The sequence below is a fragment of the Strix uralensis genome, chromosome 4, assembly GCF_047716275.1.
Source record: "Strix uralensis isolate ZFMK-TIS-50842 chromosome 4, bStrUra1, whole genome shotgun sequence".
Classification (NCBI taxonomy): Eukaryota; Metazoa; Chordata; class Aves; order Strigiformes; family Strigidae; genus Strix; species Strix uralensis.
Genome location: NC_133975.1, coordinates 36739407 through 36760514, shown reverse-complemented (window position 1 = coordinate 36760514; position 21108 = coordinate 36739407). Strand labels below are relative to the sequence as shown.

At 45.1% G+C, this 21108-nt stretch overlaps 1 protein-coding gene across 2 annotated transcripts; it reads left to right on the top strand.

Moving 5' to 3' along the window:
- The first annotated feature begins 1225 nt into the window (after positions 1-1225).
- HELT (helt bHLH transcription factor) lies at positions 1226-2597 on the top strand. Of its 2 annotated transcripts, none has more exons than XM_074865073.1 (4): positions 1226-1252; positions 1614-1718; positions 1875-1971; positions 2098-2597. In XM_074865073.1, the coding sequence occupies exons 1-4, from the start codon at positions 1226-1228 to the stop codon at positions 2595-2597; spliced, it is 729 nt and encodes a 242-aa protein (XP_074721174.1). The 2 variants fall into 2 exon arrangements, with proteins under 2 accessions (XP_074721174.1, XP_074721175.1); XM_074865074.1 differs by having other exon boundaries at positions 2095-2597.
- Positions 2598-21108: the final 18511 nt, after the last annotated feature.

The window sequence follows — 21108 nt, the reverse complement described above, 5'->3', positions numbered from 1 at the left end:
CACTTGGCGCGTTTAACTCGGAGCCCCCCTTTAAACGCGATTGTTTCTTTCTTTTTAATGACATTTACCGGATCAAAACATGCTGTTAATTCGATCAGAAAGCTTTACCCTCCTTAACAATGCCACAATAATTTCTCCTGAAGTTTGTTAAATTGACCAAAATTAGGCAAATGAATAGGGGGTCTGTCGGCGATCCCGCTCGCAGGTGACACCGAATAATGCACTCTCGGACCAGCTGCGATCCCCTCTTTATTTGCCCCTCTTTTCTTTGACCCGCATTATTAAAATTTAGGCCCAATGAAACTATTCATACTTTTCAATGGGACATTTTCCTATAGGATAATAGGCTACAAATTGAGCCTCTCCAAAGCAGAGGGGGGGAGCAGGGGGGGTAAAACAACAACGCACAGACGCGCACACCACACAAAAAAGGAGCGTCGTGTGCCAAAGGCTGGCGAGAGCCTCCCTGGGCCGGCGGAAAAAAAAAAGGGGGTGGGGGTGGGGGGGGATATCGTGTGCCAGCCCCCCGGTCCCACACCTGCCGGGGTGTCCCCGGCGCATAAAGCGGTGTAAACAAAAAAAGCCTCGCTGCCATCTCTTATAAAGATGGACGTGTCACCAAGTCGTGTGAGAAAAGCCTGAGAACAAACGGGGCCACTCCGTCTCCAAGGGTTCTCCCTTGAACTGGGCGGAACAGCCTATTAAGGGCTTACTTAATTACTTTAATGACTCTGGACAGGCTTTAAAATGCAGTCAGCGCCGGGGCTAAGGGGAGGGGTGGGGGGTGCCGGGGATTTGCAGGCAGGCGGCGGGGATGGGGCCGGGGATGCGGCGAGCGGGGCGCAGGGCGCGGTACCGCGCCCTGCGCCCCGCTCGCCGCATCCCCGGCCCCATCCCCGCCGCTATTGTGGGACCGTCACGTGTGTCCCCGAGGTCCACGTGGGGCGACACAGCTGGGCCGCCCCCGGCTGCGTGGACGGGGGCGAGGAAGGGGGAGGAAAGGAAGAAGAGAGGGGGAAAAAAAAAAAGAAAAAAAAAAAACCCACAACAGACCCTCATCCTTCTCTCGCCCCCTTCCACCCTGATCTTTAATGCATACATTCCCCCGGCGCCGCTCGCCCCTAATCCTATGGGATCAGCGGGCCCGTGGAGGCCCCCCGGGGTCCCCCCCAAGAAGTGATGGCTTTATAAGGGGCCCGGAGAGAGCGGGGATGCAGTGCCCACCATGGCCTCCAAGCTCAAGGAGCGGAGGGTGAGTCGCCGCCCGCCTTGCGCGCACGGCTCTGCGGGGCCACCCCGGCCCCCTCCCCGCCTTTCCCTTCAAAAAGCCCCCCCGAAAAAAAAACACACTCCCCCCCTCAAAAAAAAACCCAAACCCAACCACCAAGCCTGCCTTGCCGGGGCCGGCCGCGCAGACGGGGAGCCCCCGGGGCGGTGCGGAGAGGACCCGCCGCCGGAGCATCCCTCCCGGGGCCGCGTCGCGCCCGGCGCTGCTGCTCGGAGCGGGGTCGGGACCGGCTGCCCTGGAGGGATCGGGGCCGGGAGCGGCTGCCCCGGTGAGGCCGGATCCGGCTGCTTTCCCTCCGCTAACGCGCCCCGCCGTTTTCCCACAGAGGACGCCGGTTTCCCACAAAGTGATTGAGAAGCGGAGGAGGGACCGCATCAACCGCTGCCTCACCGAGTTGGGGAAGACGGTGCCCATGGCTCTGGCCAAGCAGGTAGGCGGGGGGGGGAGGGCGGGGAGACGGGGGGACAGCCCCTGCGACCCTCGCCCCGGTGCGGAGCGACCTTGCCCGGGGGGGGGGGGTGGGGGGGCGTCCAGGCGGAGGGCAGCCGCAGGGGAGAGGTGATGCCCCTCTCCCCCGCCGTTGCAGAGCTCGGGGAAGCTGGAGAAAGCGGAGATCCTGGAGATGACGGTGCAGTACCTGCGGGCCCTGCACTCGGCGGACTTCCCCCGCGGCCGGGAGAAGGGTAGGTGGGCGGGCGCGGCCCCCCGCTGGGACACCCGGGGCGTGGGGGCGGCCCCGGCCCCCCCCCCCCCTCCGCTCCGGCCGGCCCCTGAGGAGCTGGGCTCCCCTGCCCCTTCCTTTCCAGCAGAGCTGCTCTCCGAGTTCGCCAACTACTTCCACTACGGCTACCACGAGTGCATGAAGAACCTGGTCCACTACCTGACGACGGTGGAGAGGATGGAGACCAAAGACACCAAATACGCCCGCATCCTGGCCTTCCTCCAGTCCAAAGCGCGCTTCGTCACGGAGCCTCTCTTCACCTCCCTGGGCTCCCTCCCGGAGCCGGACTTTTCCTACCAGCTGCACCCCGGGCCCGAGTGCCCCGGGCACGGGCACGGCCACGGCCCCGGCGAGGCCGTGCTCCAGCCGCCCTCGGGGGGGCCCTTCCCCTGGCACGGCGCCGCCCGCAGCCCCCCCCTGCCCTACCACCTCCCCAACGCCGCCGTGCCCCTCGCCAGCCCCGGCCAGCAGCGCAGCACCTTCCTCTCCTCCGTGCAGGGGCTGGACCGCCACTACCTCAACCTCCTCGGTCATTCCCACCCCAACGCCTTCGGGCTGCCCCCCGGCCAGCACCCCGCCATGCTATAGAGACTCGCCCCCGCCTCAGAAAATCCTATTTATGACCGCGGACACTGCGAGTTACGCCGGGGCGCACGGGGAGGCTGCCGGGCGCAGGCAGGGAGAGGGGCGGGGGTCGCGGAGCCCCCCCAGGGCCCGGCTCTGCTCCCGCCCGCCCTCTCGGGGGGCCTGGCTCTGCCCCCCCCCCGCCCTTCTTCCCGCCTCCGGGTGCGGTGCCTGTACAAGGGATGCCTTGGAATAAATGTTTATACCCGCCGCCCTTTCATGTTTCTAGGAGGGAGCTTCCTCGGGGGGCGCTGGGGGAGGGTGTCCCCCACCCTCCCATCCCCCCAGGGAAGAAAACCACGAGCGAAACGTGGTTCCGCGAGGGCCGGGGAGGCGGCTGCGCTCCCCGGCCGGGGGGGGGCACCGGCGCCCGGCCGGGCGGGGCGGGGCGCGGGGCCGCCCGGTCTCTGCTCCGCGGCCCTCCCCGGGGTTGGGGGCGCCGGGCGGGGGGGGAGTCCCGGCGATGCCCCGCGGAGTGGGGGGCGCCCCCTCCTCCCCACAACCGCGTGGGTGCTGCCGTCCCGCACGCCCGGGGCGGGGAGGGGGGGGATGCTCCCGGGGACACGCGTCCGAAAGGCACCGGCGTCTCCCGGGGATTTTGCCGGCGAATGTCTCTGCGGCGCAGCCTGTGCGGAGGAGGAGGAACTGGGGGGAAGGTGCAGGACGGGGCGCAGAGGGGAGGCGGCCTCTGCGGAGGTGCAGAGCCCCCACAATAAACCAAATACAAGCTCCGGAGAGCGAGTCCTTCAAGACTCGCTGCGCGGCTCCCTCCTGCCGGGCTTAACCGGGCAATGTCGGTCCCACCCGAACCAAGTGTCCCCGCACCCGCTGGCAGGAGGGCAGGGGGACCCCAGCCACTCCCCCTCGCCGGGTATCCGACGAGGGGTAAATTAACTTATTCCAGTTGGGTGGGGAAGCTTTGAGGAGGTTTGACCCAGGCTGTTTGCCCAGGTCACGGAGTGGGCTGACCCGCAATTTGTAAACCAACCCGACCCTTTATTCGGAGACAGACAAAAAAGATCTTCATTACAATGAGTAAAAAATAACATGTGTATCTTCCATTTAACCTGTAAATACAGGAGAAGCTGCTATTTCAGATTAGTGGGGAAAAGGTCACATGGCGGGATAGCGTAATGCGTCAGCCCGAGAGGGGACAAAACCCCTCATTTCCGCGGGACACCTTTAGGACGGTAAATCCAGCGGGAACCTCTCCCTTGCTCAGTGTGCACAGAGCGACATGGGATCAGCCAAATGCAGTCAGCAGCAGCAGAATGTCTGGTGCCTGCTAAGAAAACACATGTCCTGCACTCATTTTCACCAGCGCTGGGTGCGGGATATGGAGGAAATGTTACACGATTTTTATTCTGTGAGCGTTAAGCTCTTGTGAACCCCCTTTGGCATGAAGCATTAAAGATACAGCGTTTTCCTGGAAATATAAATTATTAATATATTCAGCATTTTGGTCCCTGTTAACCAAATTAAGCAAAACTTTCCTTTGCTAAGTAGATTTTCTCTCTGGGATTAGCAGAGGGCCACCACGGTCAAAACTGGGATCATTTACATAGAATTTTGCAAACTCGCACTGGTCCATGACGTTCTTTGTATCTGTAATGTTGCTATTCTGGATTTTTTTTTCTTTTTCCTTTTTGTTTTCATTTAGCTGTGGAGGATAAACCCCTCTTTGGCTTTACAATGACTTTAGGATAAGTCTCCCTCCTCCACCCATGCAGGGCTCTGAGCTCGCCCCCTGGCCCTGCAGACCCCAGCTTTTGCCTCCAGAATTATTTTGGCATCCACTAAAGCCAGCGGAACCGGGAATGGGAGCCCAGTTGCCTTTCCCATCTCGGATCACCTGCCATGAGCATGGCACACGGGGGTGGATCCTCACAGGCACTAGGGTACAGAGCTTCCCTGAGATAGGCATCCCCTGTGTTTTGACAGAGGTCCAGCTCATTTGTTTTTATTTTATTTTACATTTCTGCACCTGGAGGGCAGACATGTTTAGCTTTTTTTTTTTTCTGGACTTATTTTAGCTCTGCCACGAGCATCACCCACCAGCTTTGGTGGGAGCAGGTAGGAGATGGATGTCACCTGTGCCAGGGCAGTGGAAGGCTGTACCTGGTCTCAGGTGTGGTGCCCGTCTGGGCTGGCAATGCTCGTCTTCCAACATGGCAGTGCCATTTACTGGTGTCTGGCAGCAGCTAGCATGGGAACAAATAGAGGGCTTTTGTTCCTGAAAATAAACCACTTTAACTCCCAAAGCCCCCTAAATACTAGGTTCTCTGTTACACACCTGCTTAGCTAAAAATCCTGATGATGAATGACTTGCTGTATTATTTCCTATTCCTTTCCTTCAGCTAGCATCTTTCTCCTTCTTAAACCTCCAAATCTCCTTTGCCCCATTTTGCCTTGCCTTCCTTCCCTGTGCCTTTCACATCCTCTTTTCCATCTCTTCTTCCTGTATCTGAACTCCTCTCTTTTCCTCACGTTTTCCAAGTCCTACATATGCTGCAGTTCTTCTCACCGCAGAGAATACTTGTACAGCATAGTCACATCTCAGTAATTTCTTTCTGTTGAAGGCAAAGAATCATTCTGGGATCAAAGGACAACAAAATGGGAGTTTACCATTCTGTATCTGATACTGACTCTTACTTGCCATTTACTCAGTCAACAGAAGAGTTTACGCCAATCTTTGTAATATTGCATTACTGAAAAAATCTCCAACTCCCAAATTTATCATAAGGATTTATTTGCATTATCATGGAAGTAAAATATCATCAATTAGATCAAAGAGACATAAGTAGCCTGTGCACAAACTCTCCACCTTAAAAATTTACGTTTTAAACAGTCAAGAGGCGAAGCCAGGAAGGAAGTGTTACTGTGCCACTCTTGCTCTTTAAATAAGTAAAAAATGTTTATGAACTTTGAGCATATATAACACAGATCAGAACTCTTCTTTCTTCCCATGGTTTTGCACCAGCCTGAAGGCATCATTCAAAGATCAGGGGGCTTTGGTGGCAGTGCCACACTGTGGAGTTTCCAGCCTTGGGAACAGAGCCCATGCCAGAGAGCACAGTCCCCGAATTCATGCCAACACAGTCATTTTGAGGGCAACTTATCAATCAGGTCACCAGCCAATGAGAAAAGAGTATTTTTATTTTACCTTGGGTCAGCGACCCCTGCTCACAGCATTGGATCACAGACAGTTGCATCAGCACATCTACAGAGGCTGAGCCATGGGTTGGGAAGAAGCAGCTGAGGGAAGGAGGAGGAACAGCATGGCAGAAGGCTCTTAATCACAGATCCGTTCCACTAGTGATGCATGTCAGAGCTGGCTTCCTAGTGGTATGGATATGATCCCTTTCCCATGGGACTAAAGACCCTGCCAGTTTGTAAGTCTCGCTGTCCCAGTGCTCTGCGGGATGCTGCTGCTGTTCCTCAGGCTCAAAGGTACCCCTGCAGGTAGCCTGCACGATTCGACCAGGTCATACCAGGAGTGCTGAGAACAGAAGGTCTCAGGTGCCAGGGTACAATGACCACCCTGTCCAGATCAGCTTCTTGCCCTGCTACCACGTTCTCAGAGAGAGGTAAAGAGTGCCCAGATGGGTGTTTTCCCTTCCTAAAGTGACTCAAGCATAAGGAAGAGGAGACCTTCTGTTTGCCTGTGGCTCTTGGGAACAGTCTGTATTAGACATATGCTGCTGAAGCAGCTGCACGCTTGTCCAGCAACCCCTTCGCAAAGGCAGCCTCTTGGAAAGAAACCCTCCAGCTGACAGTTTCATATTTGCTGAGATGCAGCAGCTGATCTCACAGATTTGCCTCCTGCCTTGGATGAATCTATCCCTCCTCACATCATCATGTTTATTTCTAGCAAGCTTGCCCGCAGATTGCGTAAAAGCTGTTTTAGGAAAAGAACACTGGATTCTCTTGAAGAGAAGACGTAATTATGGCAAAATGTATAAGAAAGGCATTTTAATATGTATATAAGGTTAAAGCTCTGATACCTACCCACATACCATACTGCATACAGAGTGGTATGTTAAAACAAACAAAACTCATTAAAAAAGGTGAGAGAGAGCAACACTGAGAACAATTGGATGAAACATCAAATGTGAGGAAAGAGGAGTAGTTTGGAAGATTCAAACTCAGAATATTAAATTCAGTTCAATTTAGGAAACAGATTGTTTAACATTAATCTTCAAACTACAGCAACTGAAATGTGCATTATGCTCCATCAGCAGTAACAGTTAATTAGGCTGAAAAAAATGCTTTTGCTAACAGGAAATCTAAACTTTTGCACATATGCTCTGAAAAGTTTAAAGGCAATTTAGTTTTCAATTACTGTAAGAATGCAACACCTCAAAGTGCAGTCCTAATCTACATAATGATTGTGTAATTAAAAAAATGAGGGTCTTTGAACAAGGGAGTCCTGCAAGGCAACAGGGAATCCCTGACGGGGTCTATGATTCAGTTGTTATGCTTTTGGTGAACATTATGAAGGTAGTTTTACCCCTGCTGAGGGCTTAAGCCAGAGCACGTAGAAGGATTTACACCAGCTCACTTCGTGGTCCTTTATTTAGAGACTATCTCAGTCTCCTGCTAGCTTTGTGGAAAACAGGCCACTCCTGAGCTCTGAGCTCATCTCTTGTGAATTCCAGCACCAAAATTATGCTTTCAGTCCCAGGAAGGTTGCAGGCATTTAGAGTAGGGTGCAGTCCAACTGAAACCCTTAAGACCAGGATTATGGCAAAAAGTGCCTTCACTCTGATTCAATAGCCTCTGCCTCTATCTCCCAGCCCTTCATTCCTAGCCTGAGGCTTAGACATTCGTCTAGGAAGCCGGAGCCTCAAGGCTGAAGTCTGTGAGGCTAAAAACTGGGTGTCCCTCTTTGGGAGCACCTGCTCATAACCACTCTGCCCCTACAAAGCAACTTCTGTTGTCTCTGAAGGAAACACTGTGCCCTGGTTAGTCCTTTGAAAGGAGAGATTAGATGGTAGTTCATCCGGAGGGGGTCTGATCTCAGGATATCGAGTCGAAGGAGACAAGGAGACATCCAATTTAGAGTTGCAAGCATGACGCTGAGACAGGATTTGCGTGCTTTCTCCACACCAGGGGGGAGTGGGGACTATGGCTTTCGCACTTCCCTTCTCCTCTGGAGGTATATGTGGCCTGTGTACCATGTGCTTTGTCTAATGTGTGTATACTACAATGTACTACATACATAGGAAGCCTATACAGGCCCTCTTCTGTAGTACAGCTGGATCCAGATTAGTTTTCCTCAGTATTTTCTAGCCTAGCATACATGTTAGTTCTTTGCTTAAATGTGACTTTGTTAGATCCTCATAGCTTCCCATGTGTGCTACAATAGGGCCATCCCAGGGGTTGAATTCACAGAGATTAGCCTTTAAAGGCCAGTCTTTTATGACTAAGATATAGGACTGGTCTTCTTTTCTTTTTTTCCCAAAACTAAAATGTCCTTTAATTTATCCTAGGGCAATCTCATGGTTTGATGCAGACATGTACTTGATACACCTGTACAACCTTACTCACTAAACAGGTGATGCCACAATAGCTGTGAGTAAAAGCTAGGGTACAGAGTTTTTCTACCAAAGGTGGTAGGACAGTAATAATTTACCCTTACTATTAAACTGACTGCTGGGTTTTCAGGACTGGGATGTGTAGAAGGAACAATAACAACAAAACCTATAGAACAAACCCCACATAGCTTCAGTTTCAAAATGAGAAAAGTGTAACAAGGATCAATGATATTCACCAAGCACAGATTACAAAATTTCAAGAATCTGAGGAAACATAGAGATAATATATATATTACATATATCACAACTATATATTGGAATGTTCTAAGGGAATCAATATAACCCAAGTCTTGGATATCCCACTATTAAATCCCTTTTTATCATAGGATGTAATAATAATTTTTCTATGCCACAAACTTTTTTCATACAGTACCTTGACCTCTTTTGAGGAAATGAGAAAAAATATGTCTTGGAGTTTTATTACTGAAAGTATTGTAAATTCTCTCTGATGTCTGGAGAAGGAGAGAAAGTAATTGGAAAAAGAGCAAGAGCAAGAGTACATCCTTTGCTGCATAATGCCAAAATCTGTTAGACAGCAAAGATTTGTGAAAAACAGTAAAATGATTATTAAAGGTACCACTGTTTATAGCAGGTTACAAATCACCATCTGCAGGAAAGCCAGTGTGTTAAAGCAAACAGGAAACTCCTACATGCTTGTTACCTATGTGCATAGATTCTGGACCAAATCCTTAGCCAGTGCAGGTGGACAAAGCTTCCTGGAGATCCCTGAAGCTATAGTTGCTTCCATGAGGAGACACAACGGAGTTGCATCAGCAGAGAGCTTACCAAGCAGGTAAGTGATACATATTTCAGTGGCTCCTCATGCTCATTTTATTAATTCAGCTATGCAGCCACGTGTTTATAAAGATATTTGGAAAGCAAATAACCTAACCTGGTTCTAAACACACAATTACTCTGATAATGAAAGTGAAGTCATGTACAGGACAGCTACAGAACAGATCCTACTGTCTCTCGGACTTGGTGCATAAAATATTCCTCCAAGAAAAAAACCACAACTAGGCACAATAATTTATACTTAAATGAAAGGCCAACCTCCATCTGTGTGCATATGCAAGAGCTAATCCAGCTCTAAGAGGTCAAAGGATCTCCTTTCCACAGTGAGGAGGTTCCAAGCAACAAAATGGCATGCTGTTCTTCACTGAATATTTCATCTTCTCAAAAGCTATTTGCAACTCTCCATGCTGCACTTTTGCCTTTGCTTTTCATAAAATTAATTTTCTTAGTCTGTTGTATGTTAAATGCAGTTAGAAATCGTGTTACATTTAGCTTAGATTTATGTTCTCAGAAGGAGCTTTTACCACCCCTTGACAAAGCAACTTACAGTATTGAATATGGCAAGCAACAAGCAGGTGAAAGATGTGCATCCCTATGAGAAGTATATGACACAGCTAGAAGGATAGGCAACTGTGAGAACATAAATGCTGTTCTTCTACTCATGGGAATATTCTATGTTAATTTATAGCAGGTTTGCAAAGGCTTTTTTGGCTGTATTTGGCTAGCTTTTTTACAAGCTTCTTCCAAAAAGAATTTGTAATAAATTTGCCTTTTCAGATTAGGATGAAATTTAGAGAGAGAATTATAAACTTCACCCTCTTCTAGCAGGAAGTTATGGAGATTTGGGGACTGGAGTTCTGGAACAGAGACATAACCCCTGCTGCCAGCATCCAGATTCCTAAAGGCCTTTCAAAGAGTCTTCCAGGCACTGTAACAGCAAACAGAAAAAAATCAAGGTGATAATTAGTTCAGGAAAATGACGACCATTCGGTAGGGCACAAAACCCCTTTGAGCATCTCATCACAGCTAGTCAAGGCATAAGGTGAGGACATAGTGTGCTTTAGAGCCTGTAGGTCCACAAACACACTGGCAGGATGCTGTCAAGTTTTATTTCTTACCAGACTAAAATACAAGGATGGGACCAATGGGATTTTTTCATTCAGGTACTTGGAAAAATTATTTTGTCATAAAGCAATATCATACCATTAAGGAAAAATTTTTTCAGTGGTCTGATAATAGAAGGGCATACTGAAATTTATGAGCATCTGACTTAAAACTGTTAGATTTCTCAAAGGTAGAGGTCTAAGAATGATTTAATCATTCTAAGCAAACTCTCTAGTCAAGAGGGACAAACAGGCATCTCCAGAGGACAATTTATCAGACTGATTTTAGTTTCTCCCTTAAAAATGAGCTGATTTTCCTTGGAATATGTAACTTTCCCCTTTTTAATCAGGAGGGAATGCAGGATCAATAGGTCAGATTCAGATATACAAGTAGAGGAAAAAGCAGAGCTGCTGAATCCCACCCTCATTGCTGCCTGGCAAGTAGCCTAATTTACCTGCTCAGATATTTCAGAGGGGCTATACATCTCCATGCTAAAATATCACATTTAATCAAAAGAAGTTCAGCCTCTGGTGACTTGGAATGTGGTGGTGTAGACCCCTCGGGCCACACTGCAATGTCAGGACCAGTCAACATTGTGTTCTTGTCTTGGTTACAAGTGCAGTGGTCCGGGGCAATCTGGCACTTTCTCATCTTGGCTACAAGTGCAGTGAGTTGGGACAATCTGGTACTTTCTTGTCCTGGTTACAAGTACAGTGACTTAGGACAATTAGGCACTCCTTAACTGTACCTGAAACTCCTGCTGCCTGGATTGTAGCCTTCTCTGGAAGGTACAAGAATTACTTGACAAGAATTGTGGCCAAAATGGAAAAATACTGACCAAGGTCAGTCATCTTGTTAAAGGATTACAGCAGGCTGCGGTACCTCTAGGCTTGCTTTGTTAACAACTCAGAGTTGGGCCATCACCTCAGTGAGTGGCACCGGTTTACAAAAAGCACCCTCTATATATATGATTCTACATAACATGCAATACAAAGAGTCTTTGGTGATTTCCCAGGTATTTTCAGCTCTCAATTTATCATCAATTTCAAAAGTCCATTATATTCCACAATTTCGGCTAGTTCTCATCGTTCTGTTCCATTTCTTCTTCTGACGCCACTGCTCACTGATGCAGTCTTTGGTCATCATGGTTACTTATCTTCTTCACAATTCACTTTTAGACTTGTGGAAAAGACTCAAAATGTTCTGTTTAACATATACTTTATGTCTTTCATTACCTAGCCTTTCTAAATTGCTTACCCCAAGTTAATCACTTATTTCTTATCTTTTGTTATGTCTAAAACTTAATACCTAAGATTAATTTTTAGTAATTCAGCTTGACTGGGTTTTAAGCCAGCCATGACGAGGGCTGTACAGGGGACAAATGAGCAGTATATGCATTGAACTGTCAGTATTGTTTCTAGAGCACCTGTGCTCTATTAATTAAACCTATAAAAAAAAATCTATTAATTATTCCTGCTATTAATAATATCCTAAGAGAAAAGAGTTTTCTAAAAGCTTGTTCCTTTTACAATCTTACCATCCTATTAATAGTGATCCTAAGTGAGACCCTCTGAGCTCTCCCAGATTGCAGCAGGCTGTGACCCAGTATCTCCCCCCTGAGTTGGGACACCTCTTAGGGTAGGTTTCATGAGAATTTCAAAGAGTAGACTTTCACAAGGATTTCCAAGATTGTCCACTAATAGATGCTGACGAAGAAGAAGGATTCAAAGATCATCTGTTGACAAGCGCTGGTGAAGGAGAGTAGTGAATAATTCACTGCAATGAGGTTTCATGAGGTTTTGAAGATCATTTGATACCAATAATTTTTTACAATTTGCAAAGAGAGAAAAAATCTTGATCATAGGTTAGCCTCTATATCTGTGTGTGTTTGTGTGCGTGTGATTTGATTTAGAAAACTTTGTTGTAAGTCTGGTGTGAACCTTGCCACTTTCAAATCTTTAACTAAGTCACTGTGTTGATTACAGCAAATTTTATTAAATCACTCTGATAATTGGCTGAAGATTAATTATTGTTAAAAATCATACAACCTAATCTTGTGATTTACCGTAATAGTGCTAATAAATCTTAAATTGCTGCTACCTCAAAGTTGTGTAGGATCCATAATCGCTCATTTCACGACAAATTGGTGTAGTCGGCAGGATGGCAAGTAGTAACACCGATTGCATACGAAAGCACGGTATTAATCCAAACCCCATCTTTTCAGGAGAATGGGTCCATGATAAATGGTATGAATGGGAAGCTGTAGAGAAGCAGTTGAATGATGCAAGGGGTTCGACCAAGGATTGAAAAGAGAAAGGTAGAATTTGTAAAATGCTAGAAACAAGTTTAGAAGTGGCATACCAGGAAAGGAAAGAAAGAAAAAGTAAGATGAAAGATATGCAAGATGAAATAGAGGGACGTAAAGCTACTGAAATATTACAATCTTTAAAAATCGAGCAACTGCAAAACCAACTTCAGGAAGCTCATTTAAAAGCACAGAAGTTAGGAAAACTTGTTGAAATGATGTTAATGCAAGCCCCAAAATCCCCTGACATAGTTCAATTCAGAAAACTAATAATATCCCCTGATGTTTGGGATGGAAAGATTTGGGATGATTCAAATAAAAACATCCCATATGAAGATAACCCCCTCCACCTGACTGAGCCTCCCCAGTACACTTCTACACCAATCATAAAAACAGAAGAAACTATCGGACCATGGTGTGGAGTAGGAGATCACACTAGAAAAACAATTCCATTTGATCTGATTCAAACGGCCAATCTACAGGAATGTTATGGCCATACAGATTATGTGCGGCATGTGTGCTTATCCAGAGGGGACAGAAATTTATTAAATGGGGATGAATCAAAGGGATATTGGGGACCAGATGTCTTTTTAAATGCTGGCCCCAACCTCCTGGAAGATTCCCATTCAATAACGAGTAGAGTGGGATATTGGGCTGGAGAAATAGATGCACTAGAGAGAGGAGAACCATCTATCATAGCTACAAAATCTCTAGATGAACTTTCAGTTGCAGTGACAAAGGCTGCTTGTATACAGGCTATGCATGTATGTGCCCCACATGATCTGCCAATCTCAACAACTATAGATTTTGCCATACTGAAACCATTAATTAGGGGAGCCCCAGCTGTGCTTAAACCTTACCTCACTGTAAAGTGAGACTAAATTAAAAGGGACACAGAATATAATGTTGTCTTAGCCATAGAGGCTGATGACAATGCCACACAAAGAGCCATAAGGCATTTTCCCACCTGGTCAGAACTGATGCACAACATCATAAATCTTGGGTGAGAAATGGGATGGGATGATGTGTCCAGTGGAACCAGAAATACAGGTCGAAATGTTAGACAGCTTAAGCAAGCACCCCAGAGCGGCTCTCAGGAATTGAGACCCATTGATTGACAATCAGAGTCTGGGATGAAAGGAATGAATTGTGGAAACAAGCCCTGGCAATGGGTATTTCCAGAGCTGCCATTCATAGACAGCCGACTGGAGTTATTTTAAGCCTGATGGAAGCTTTTCAAAAGCAAAATGTAGCACTGTCGCCTGCTACTGCTTCACCTCAGTCAGCTCACAAGGGACCTCCCAACACTTCTTTTCCTCCGTGAAAGGAATTAAAGGAATTGCAGGAACAGAAACCAAAGAACAGGTAAATTCTGGACAGCTGTTGGGCCCGCCTGTCTGGAAAGTCGATATTTACCAATGGATAAGCAATGATGGCCCTTATATTACTCCTCCTGTAGCTCCTCACTGACAACCAGTTAAATTCCTAATAGATACAGGAGCACAGATTTCAATACTAACAAAACAAGATGTGGAGAAGCTGCGCATATGACCTGGATGGCAGAGAGTTAAGGTCACCGGAGTAAACGGAGCAAGTGTTATTTGCCAAACTGCAAAAGTTAATTTATGGCTCCCGGCTGAGAAAGGCATGTCAACAGTCTGCTTTGCAGTTAGAGATCATGATGAAAATATTTTGGATTTTGATGTTTTGAACTGCCGAATCTGGTGCCTGCCAGATGGCAGTGTGTGGTCCTTCCATTCAAATGCCGACCCTAACCCTGACAGAAATCTGGAGGCTACAGTGCATGTACCCCACACAGCCCTGCACTCCCTGATTCAAAGGTTACTAATGTACCACAGTGCGTGATTTCTGCTGCGGCACGAAACAGAATTTCTAAGGTAATAGCAGATTTAGAAAAATGAAAAATTATCTCCAGAACCTACTCCCCATATAACTCACCTGTCTGGCCAGTTCGGAAACCAGACAGGAGGTGGCGTTTAACAATTGATTATTGGTGCTTGAATGCTAATACAGCCCTTCTAACAGCTGCTGTACCAAACATTGGAAACTCAACAGCTACTTTACAAGCAGCTGCACACCCATGGATGGCAACACTAGATGTGAAAGATATGTTCTTTATGGTCCCCTTACAAGAAAAGGATAAAAATAAATTTACTTTTACTTGGGAAGGTGTACAATACACCTTTAACAGACTCCCACAGGGATATAAACATTCTCCCACAGTAGCTCATGCTGCACTCGCTGAACTTTTACATAGAGTCTCACTCCCCCGAGATGTGAAACTGTTGTCCCTGTTCATCTGTTCATCACCTGGTGTGCAGATGCCCAATTCACACACAGGATTGAGGTATTTTCCTTTATTATGTGAATGTGCATGCAAGGGTGCCTGTCCCAAGACAGCACACCATGGTCCCAAAAACTACGACTACTTATACATGAAATCTATACCTATTCAATACACTGACACATATCTACTAAGTGATTGGTCATAATCTCTTTGCTTAGCATGTAAATTAGCACACATACCTAGTTTGCCCTCTCTGCCTTCTTTTGAATCTGGGGTGTAATTAGAGTCAGTGGTTGATGAGTTGGTGGTCACGATCTCCCCCTGCCAAAATACCTTCTTCCTAGTTTCCTTATAATTTGGCAGACATAGGCAGGTCATCATAGCTCGCTGTCTCTACATGCCATTAATCCTACCTAGGCTTCTACTTTTGACATGCATATACAATAGCAGATTGTTTCAAAGTTAATCATTTGCTTCTACCATTATCCTAACAGCTACTCATTTGGTTCTACAGTGTTCCTAACAAAGCTGCCCTCTAATCTTTCAACATTTATTTTAATAATCCAACATCAAAACTATACCAATATATAGATGACATTCTGACTGGAGGAACTTCCCCTGAGATGGTGGGGGAAGCATCAGCAGCAGTGTGACAAGCTCTACACAAAGCAGAAGTTGAGATCTCCACCCAAGAGATGTCAAGGACCAGGTAAAGAAGAAAAATTTTTAGGCACTTGGTGGATTGCAGGTAATGCAGCAATTCCACCAGACAACCTAAGTAAAATAGAAAAATTGCAGAAACCCCCTTCTAGGAAGAATTACAACAGCTCATGGGTACTTTAGGATACTGGAGGAAGCATGTAGCTGCATTTTCTGTCATTGCTTGTCCACTGTATTCACTTTTACAAAAGAGAAAACTGTGGAAAGGGGACCTGGAACATGAAGAGGCAGACAAAACCTTAATACAGGCGTTAAAAAAGTATCAGCCACTGGGGCAAATTCACCCTTGCAATCCTATAACAGCAGAATAGGTTTTGCAGGACATGGTACTTACTGCAATCTATTTCAAACTGGTCTTGACAGACCAGAGACTTTTATTATTCAGCTCAACTGCATTTAAAAAAACAGAATAGAGATACTCTGAATGGGAAAAGGGACTTTTGTCTTTGGTCTAAGCAGTTAAACAAGTTGAGAAAATACACCAGGGACAACCTGTTCAGACTAGAGGGACATTTATTTTGCTAGAAACAGTCATACAAGGAACTGTTCCCCCAGAAGGAATTGCACGAAAAGCCACCACCAGGAGATGGTATGGCTACCTGGTGGGAGGAGGAAATGAAATGCAATTCACTGAAGGACATACAAAAATTTCCAAACTACAAATGCCTATAAACACTGACCCACTAGCACTAAAACAGCTGTTTAAACCTTCACCAATTCTAGATGCATCTCCCCTCACTGAGAAAACACCAAGTGAGGGCATTTGGTTTACTGATGCCTTAGCAAAAAGAATAATTAATGATAAATGGCAATATAAGGCTGCTGCATTAGAAATTAACACCAGCAAACAATAGGACAAGGTGAAAGTAATGCACGAGTAGGAGAATGAAGGGCCGTTGTTCTAGCAGTACAAAGCGGAGCAAAGGTTATCTATGTTGACTCCTATGCTGTGTGGGCAGGTGCTACACAATGGGAAGCCCTAAACTGGAAAGTAAATAGATCCCCAGACTGGAGAACCAAGGATTGGCAACTATTACTAAACATAGCCAGAAAAACACCATTCAAGATGGGATGGGTAAAAGTTCACACCAAAGACATGTATCTAATAAAGCAGCCACAAACTGGAACCAACAAGGAGATGAATTAGCCAGAATTAGGGAAATAAAATCAGGAGATATGTCAGATTCCTAATGGTACCAACCAGGGGAATGGTTATATCAAAAATTAGGCCACAGGCTGAGAAGCACCTTACTTTGCAGCCCAAAGCCGAGGTTAGTCTCTAAACAGAAAAACATGTGAAAAGATCCTTACAGAATGCCCTCAATGTAAATTGAAATTGCAAACAGATCACCCTGCTAAAGCACTGCCTCTGCATATCAGTGAAGGGAAAACTTCATGGTCTACATGGCAAATTGATTGTATCGGGCCATTCAAACCCTCTGCAGGATATCAATATATCCTCACAGAAGTGGAAGTAGTCTCTGGCTTACTTATGGCAACTGATGGATGAAATACCATATGTCTTGGTTCTCAAGTCTACCTACTCCTGATGTCATCCAAAGTGATAATGTCTTGCACTTCTCATGTAAAGAGGTGCAAGAGTGGGCAAAGCAGGAAGAAATTCGATGGGTATTTCACACCCCCTATCACCCTCAATCAAATGGGATGGTAGAAAGAGCTAATGACCTATTGAAAAGAGCCTTCAGTCACATGAGGCCCAGTGGGACACTCAACTTTCCAAAGTACTTCATCAATTGAATAATCCATATGGGCCCACTGGAAGCCCTATAAACTGAGCATTCTTCACAAAAATCAAGCTTAGCACTCCACCTTCTGGGAAAAAAGAACATCCAACAACATTACAGACAGGACAGCCTGTAATGGTCAAGCTACCATCCATTGGTACTGTGCCAATGACTCTAACTAAACCTTGTGGCACACTTGCCTGGGAGGCTACCGATAGCAGTGGTGCAAAACATAGAATTAGTGCACAGTGGATGTCTCCTTTTTAATAATGGTGTAACCTGTCCAGAAAACCCCTCCGAGACCAGTCTATTTTATCTTTTTATCTTGCAGCTTCCTCCAAAATGAAAATAAGAAACATCATCCTACTGCTGTTGAAGCTTTCGATAATACTTGCTTCCCCATGAACACCCACCTGTCTCAACTTGATCATCAGTTAAGGAATCAGCCACAATTGTGCTAATACAGATAAGCCACCCATTTTGTATTTAACATACAATAGCATAAACATGACCTGTAAAACAGAACCACCTCTTACTGAAGGATGTGTATATAGTATGTTTATTTACAATAACTCTTACACACCATAGAGAAAATGCTGTAACAAATCACTCTTCAATACATTCTGATGTTAAAATATCATGTATATACTCTAGAGAGATGCGACATAATATTAGGAACATTATCTCTCAAAATCACTAAACCTATCACAGCTACATCAGTGCCTACTTTGAATACTCCCTCAGTTTTACTAAGGAGTCTTACTGAGAAAACCCTAGAATGCCCATCATCTCAAGCTCATATTAACTATATTGGAATGGTGGGAACACTCTCTGGTAAGGGAAATCTAAATCTTTCCACCATGGTCATACACAGAAATGAAGTACACGTAGAAAATGAGTGGAGCTGATACGAAGATGAAGCTTATGGCAGTTTCCCTACTTTCGGGAACAGTAGGGGAAGAAATTAAAATAGGGTGCTGGATGATCAACGGGTCTGCCTGTGAAAAGGCATACAAGATTTCTGCGTACAACCTTACATCGAACCCAACAGCAGACTGGGAAACAACACTTTGTGCCACTGAAAGAAAATTGAGCTGTTGGCACAATTTTACCTTAGTATAACCTATTATTACAATTTGCATGTGGGCTTTTGATAATGTGGGACTATCATTTAGGTTTAAAATAGACATTATTAAGCTTAGCACAACACCACCTACCACTCCTCACTTAATATCCACAGCAATTATAAAGGACAAGAAAACTCTATCCCCACATATTTGTTAAATGGAACCGTATGTGATCAAAAATACAGGTCAACAACGAATATTGTTTAAACCATCACAGTCCCTCAGATCAGTGGAACTATCAATGAAGGTTAATATCTCTGCAATTAAGCCTACCTGCTCACCATTCCTGAATATATCTTACACAGGATGGTTAGCATGTTTGCATGGGCAAATCCTCACTTCTCCAAAACGATGAAAAAGGGATGTGACTGGCATCCTAGGAAAAGGATTAGGGGTATTGAACAGCATGGATGCTTAAGTTTTAGCAAACAAAATAAGCTCCACAACAAGTAATTCACATGAATTAGAACATCAGCACTGGGAACTAACCAATGGCTCCTATCTGATATATTACCCCAATGGGAAAGAATTAATGAAAAAGATCACCAACTAATTGTGAATGCACTAGGTGCAACCCAAATTAATACCTCTCTTGCTCTTAGCTGTATTCAATCTCAACTGTGGGTACAATCTACTGTGGCAGCAATTGTAAGTGAAGGTGAAGGTGGCATCTTACCCACTGAAATTCAAAAGGTAATCTGAGATAATGCAATTAAATTTGAAAGGTAATTCCACTCCTGGTGGTATCTAGTTAATTCCACTTACGACCCTACCAACAGTAAAGCCACAGGTTTTGTTCTGACAATACGCAGTGCTTTGGAATATGCTATATACCAAATCATTTTGCTAGGATTAAATCACCATGGAACTCTGTCGTTAAAACATTTAGTATGTGCCCAACAAAATGGGAACAAATGGCAAACTATTGATGTTGATTCATGTATTATAACGGAACAACAAGGATTCATTTGTGAAAATAATACCATTAAGACCCAAGACATTTGCTTTGCCACTGAACAAAATGTTTGTTGTTTTGAAACACACCCTCATGAAATCTCTGAAACTGTACTAATATATATCGGAAATAGATGTGTTTGTATAAGAACCCTTTGTAATTCTGTATTTATAGACGACACCACTATAAAAACAAATAATCACTCAATTATCTATATTTGTAATTTTACCAAAATTATAGAATGCAACTTTAATTATTTGCCTCCTGTCACAACCCACCAATTGCTACAATCTAATTATATATTGTATCAAGATTTAATACCTACCCCTATGGGAATGAATCTCACATTGTTAGGAAAACTGTTATGACATGATGACCTGAATCAATTGCTAAAATAAATTTGGAACAAAGGACAAAAACCACTGATTACCATCCATCATGATGCAGAGAAGATACACCATATCCTAGAAAGAATGAAGAAAGGTGGAGAACATCACTGGTGGGAAACCATTTTTGGATGGTCTCCAACAGCAACTGGGACACTAAATCTGATGCTACACCCCATCATGGTTCTATTTGCTCTTGCTATGCTCTTTGTTATTGAACATTGTTCTATATATCAAAGTTTAGAAAATGACAAAACAAGTTATGCTATTACAAGAACCTCCCCATGTATATAATGTTGTCTAATCTCACTTGATGAAATAACATACATGCTTCTTTAGTAGTTAGAGAGGTTAACCTAACATAAATGTTCACTCAAATTATAACAAAAATGCAGCAGTGTCTATTTATAGGCACAGAGGCAAGAAGTGACCACACCACCATTCTGTGGAAAAGATAGATTGACTTCAGTCAACAGTATGGAATGTGGTGGTGTAGACCCCTCGGGCCACACTGCAATGTCAGGACCAGTCAACATTGTGTTCTTGTCTTGGTTACAAGTGCAGTGGTCCGGGACAATCTGGCACTTTCTCATCTTGGCTACAAGTGCAGTGAGTTGGGACAATCTGGTACTTTCTTGTCCTGGTTACAAGTACAGTGACTTAGGACAATTAGGCACTCCTTAACTGTACCTGAAACTCCTGCTGCCTGGATTGTAGCCTTCTCTGGAAGGTACAAGAATTACTTGACAAGAATTGTGGCCAAAATGGAAAAATACTGACCAGAGTCAGTCATCTTACCATCCTATTAATAGTGATCCTAAGTGAGACCCTCTGAGCTCTCCCAGATTGCAGCAGGCTGTGACCCAGTATCTCCCCCCTGAGTTGGGACACCTCTTAGGGTAGGTTTCATGAGAATTTCAAAGAGTAGACTTTCACAAGGATTTCCAAGATTGTCCACTAATAGATGCTGACAAAGAAGAAGGATTCAAAGATCATCTGTTGACAAGCGCTGGTGAAGGAGAGTAGTGAATAATTCACTGCAGTGAGGTTTCATGAGGTTTTAAAGATCATTTGATACCAATAATTTTTTACAATTTGCAAAGAGAGAAAAAATCTTGATCATAGGTTAGCCTCTATATCTGTGTGTGTTTGTGTGCGTGTGATTTGATTTAGAAAACTTTGTTGTAAGTCTGGTGTGAACCTTGCCACTTTCAAATCTTTAACTAAGTCACTGTGTTGATTGCAGAAAATTTTATTAAATCACTCTGATAATTGGCTGAAGATTAATTATTGTTAAAAATCATACAACCTAATCTTGTGATTTACCATAATAGTGCTAATAAATCTTAAATTGCTGCTACCTCAAAGTTGTGTAGGATCCATAATCACTCATTTTGCAATACTCAGCCAAATAAAAACTTATTCTATCTCAT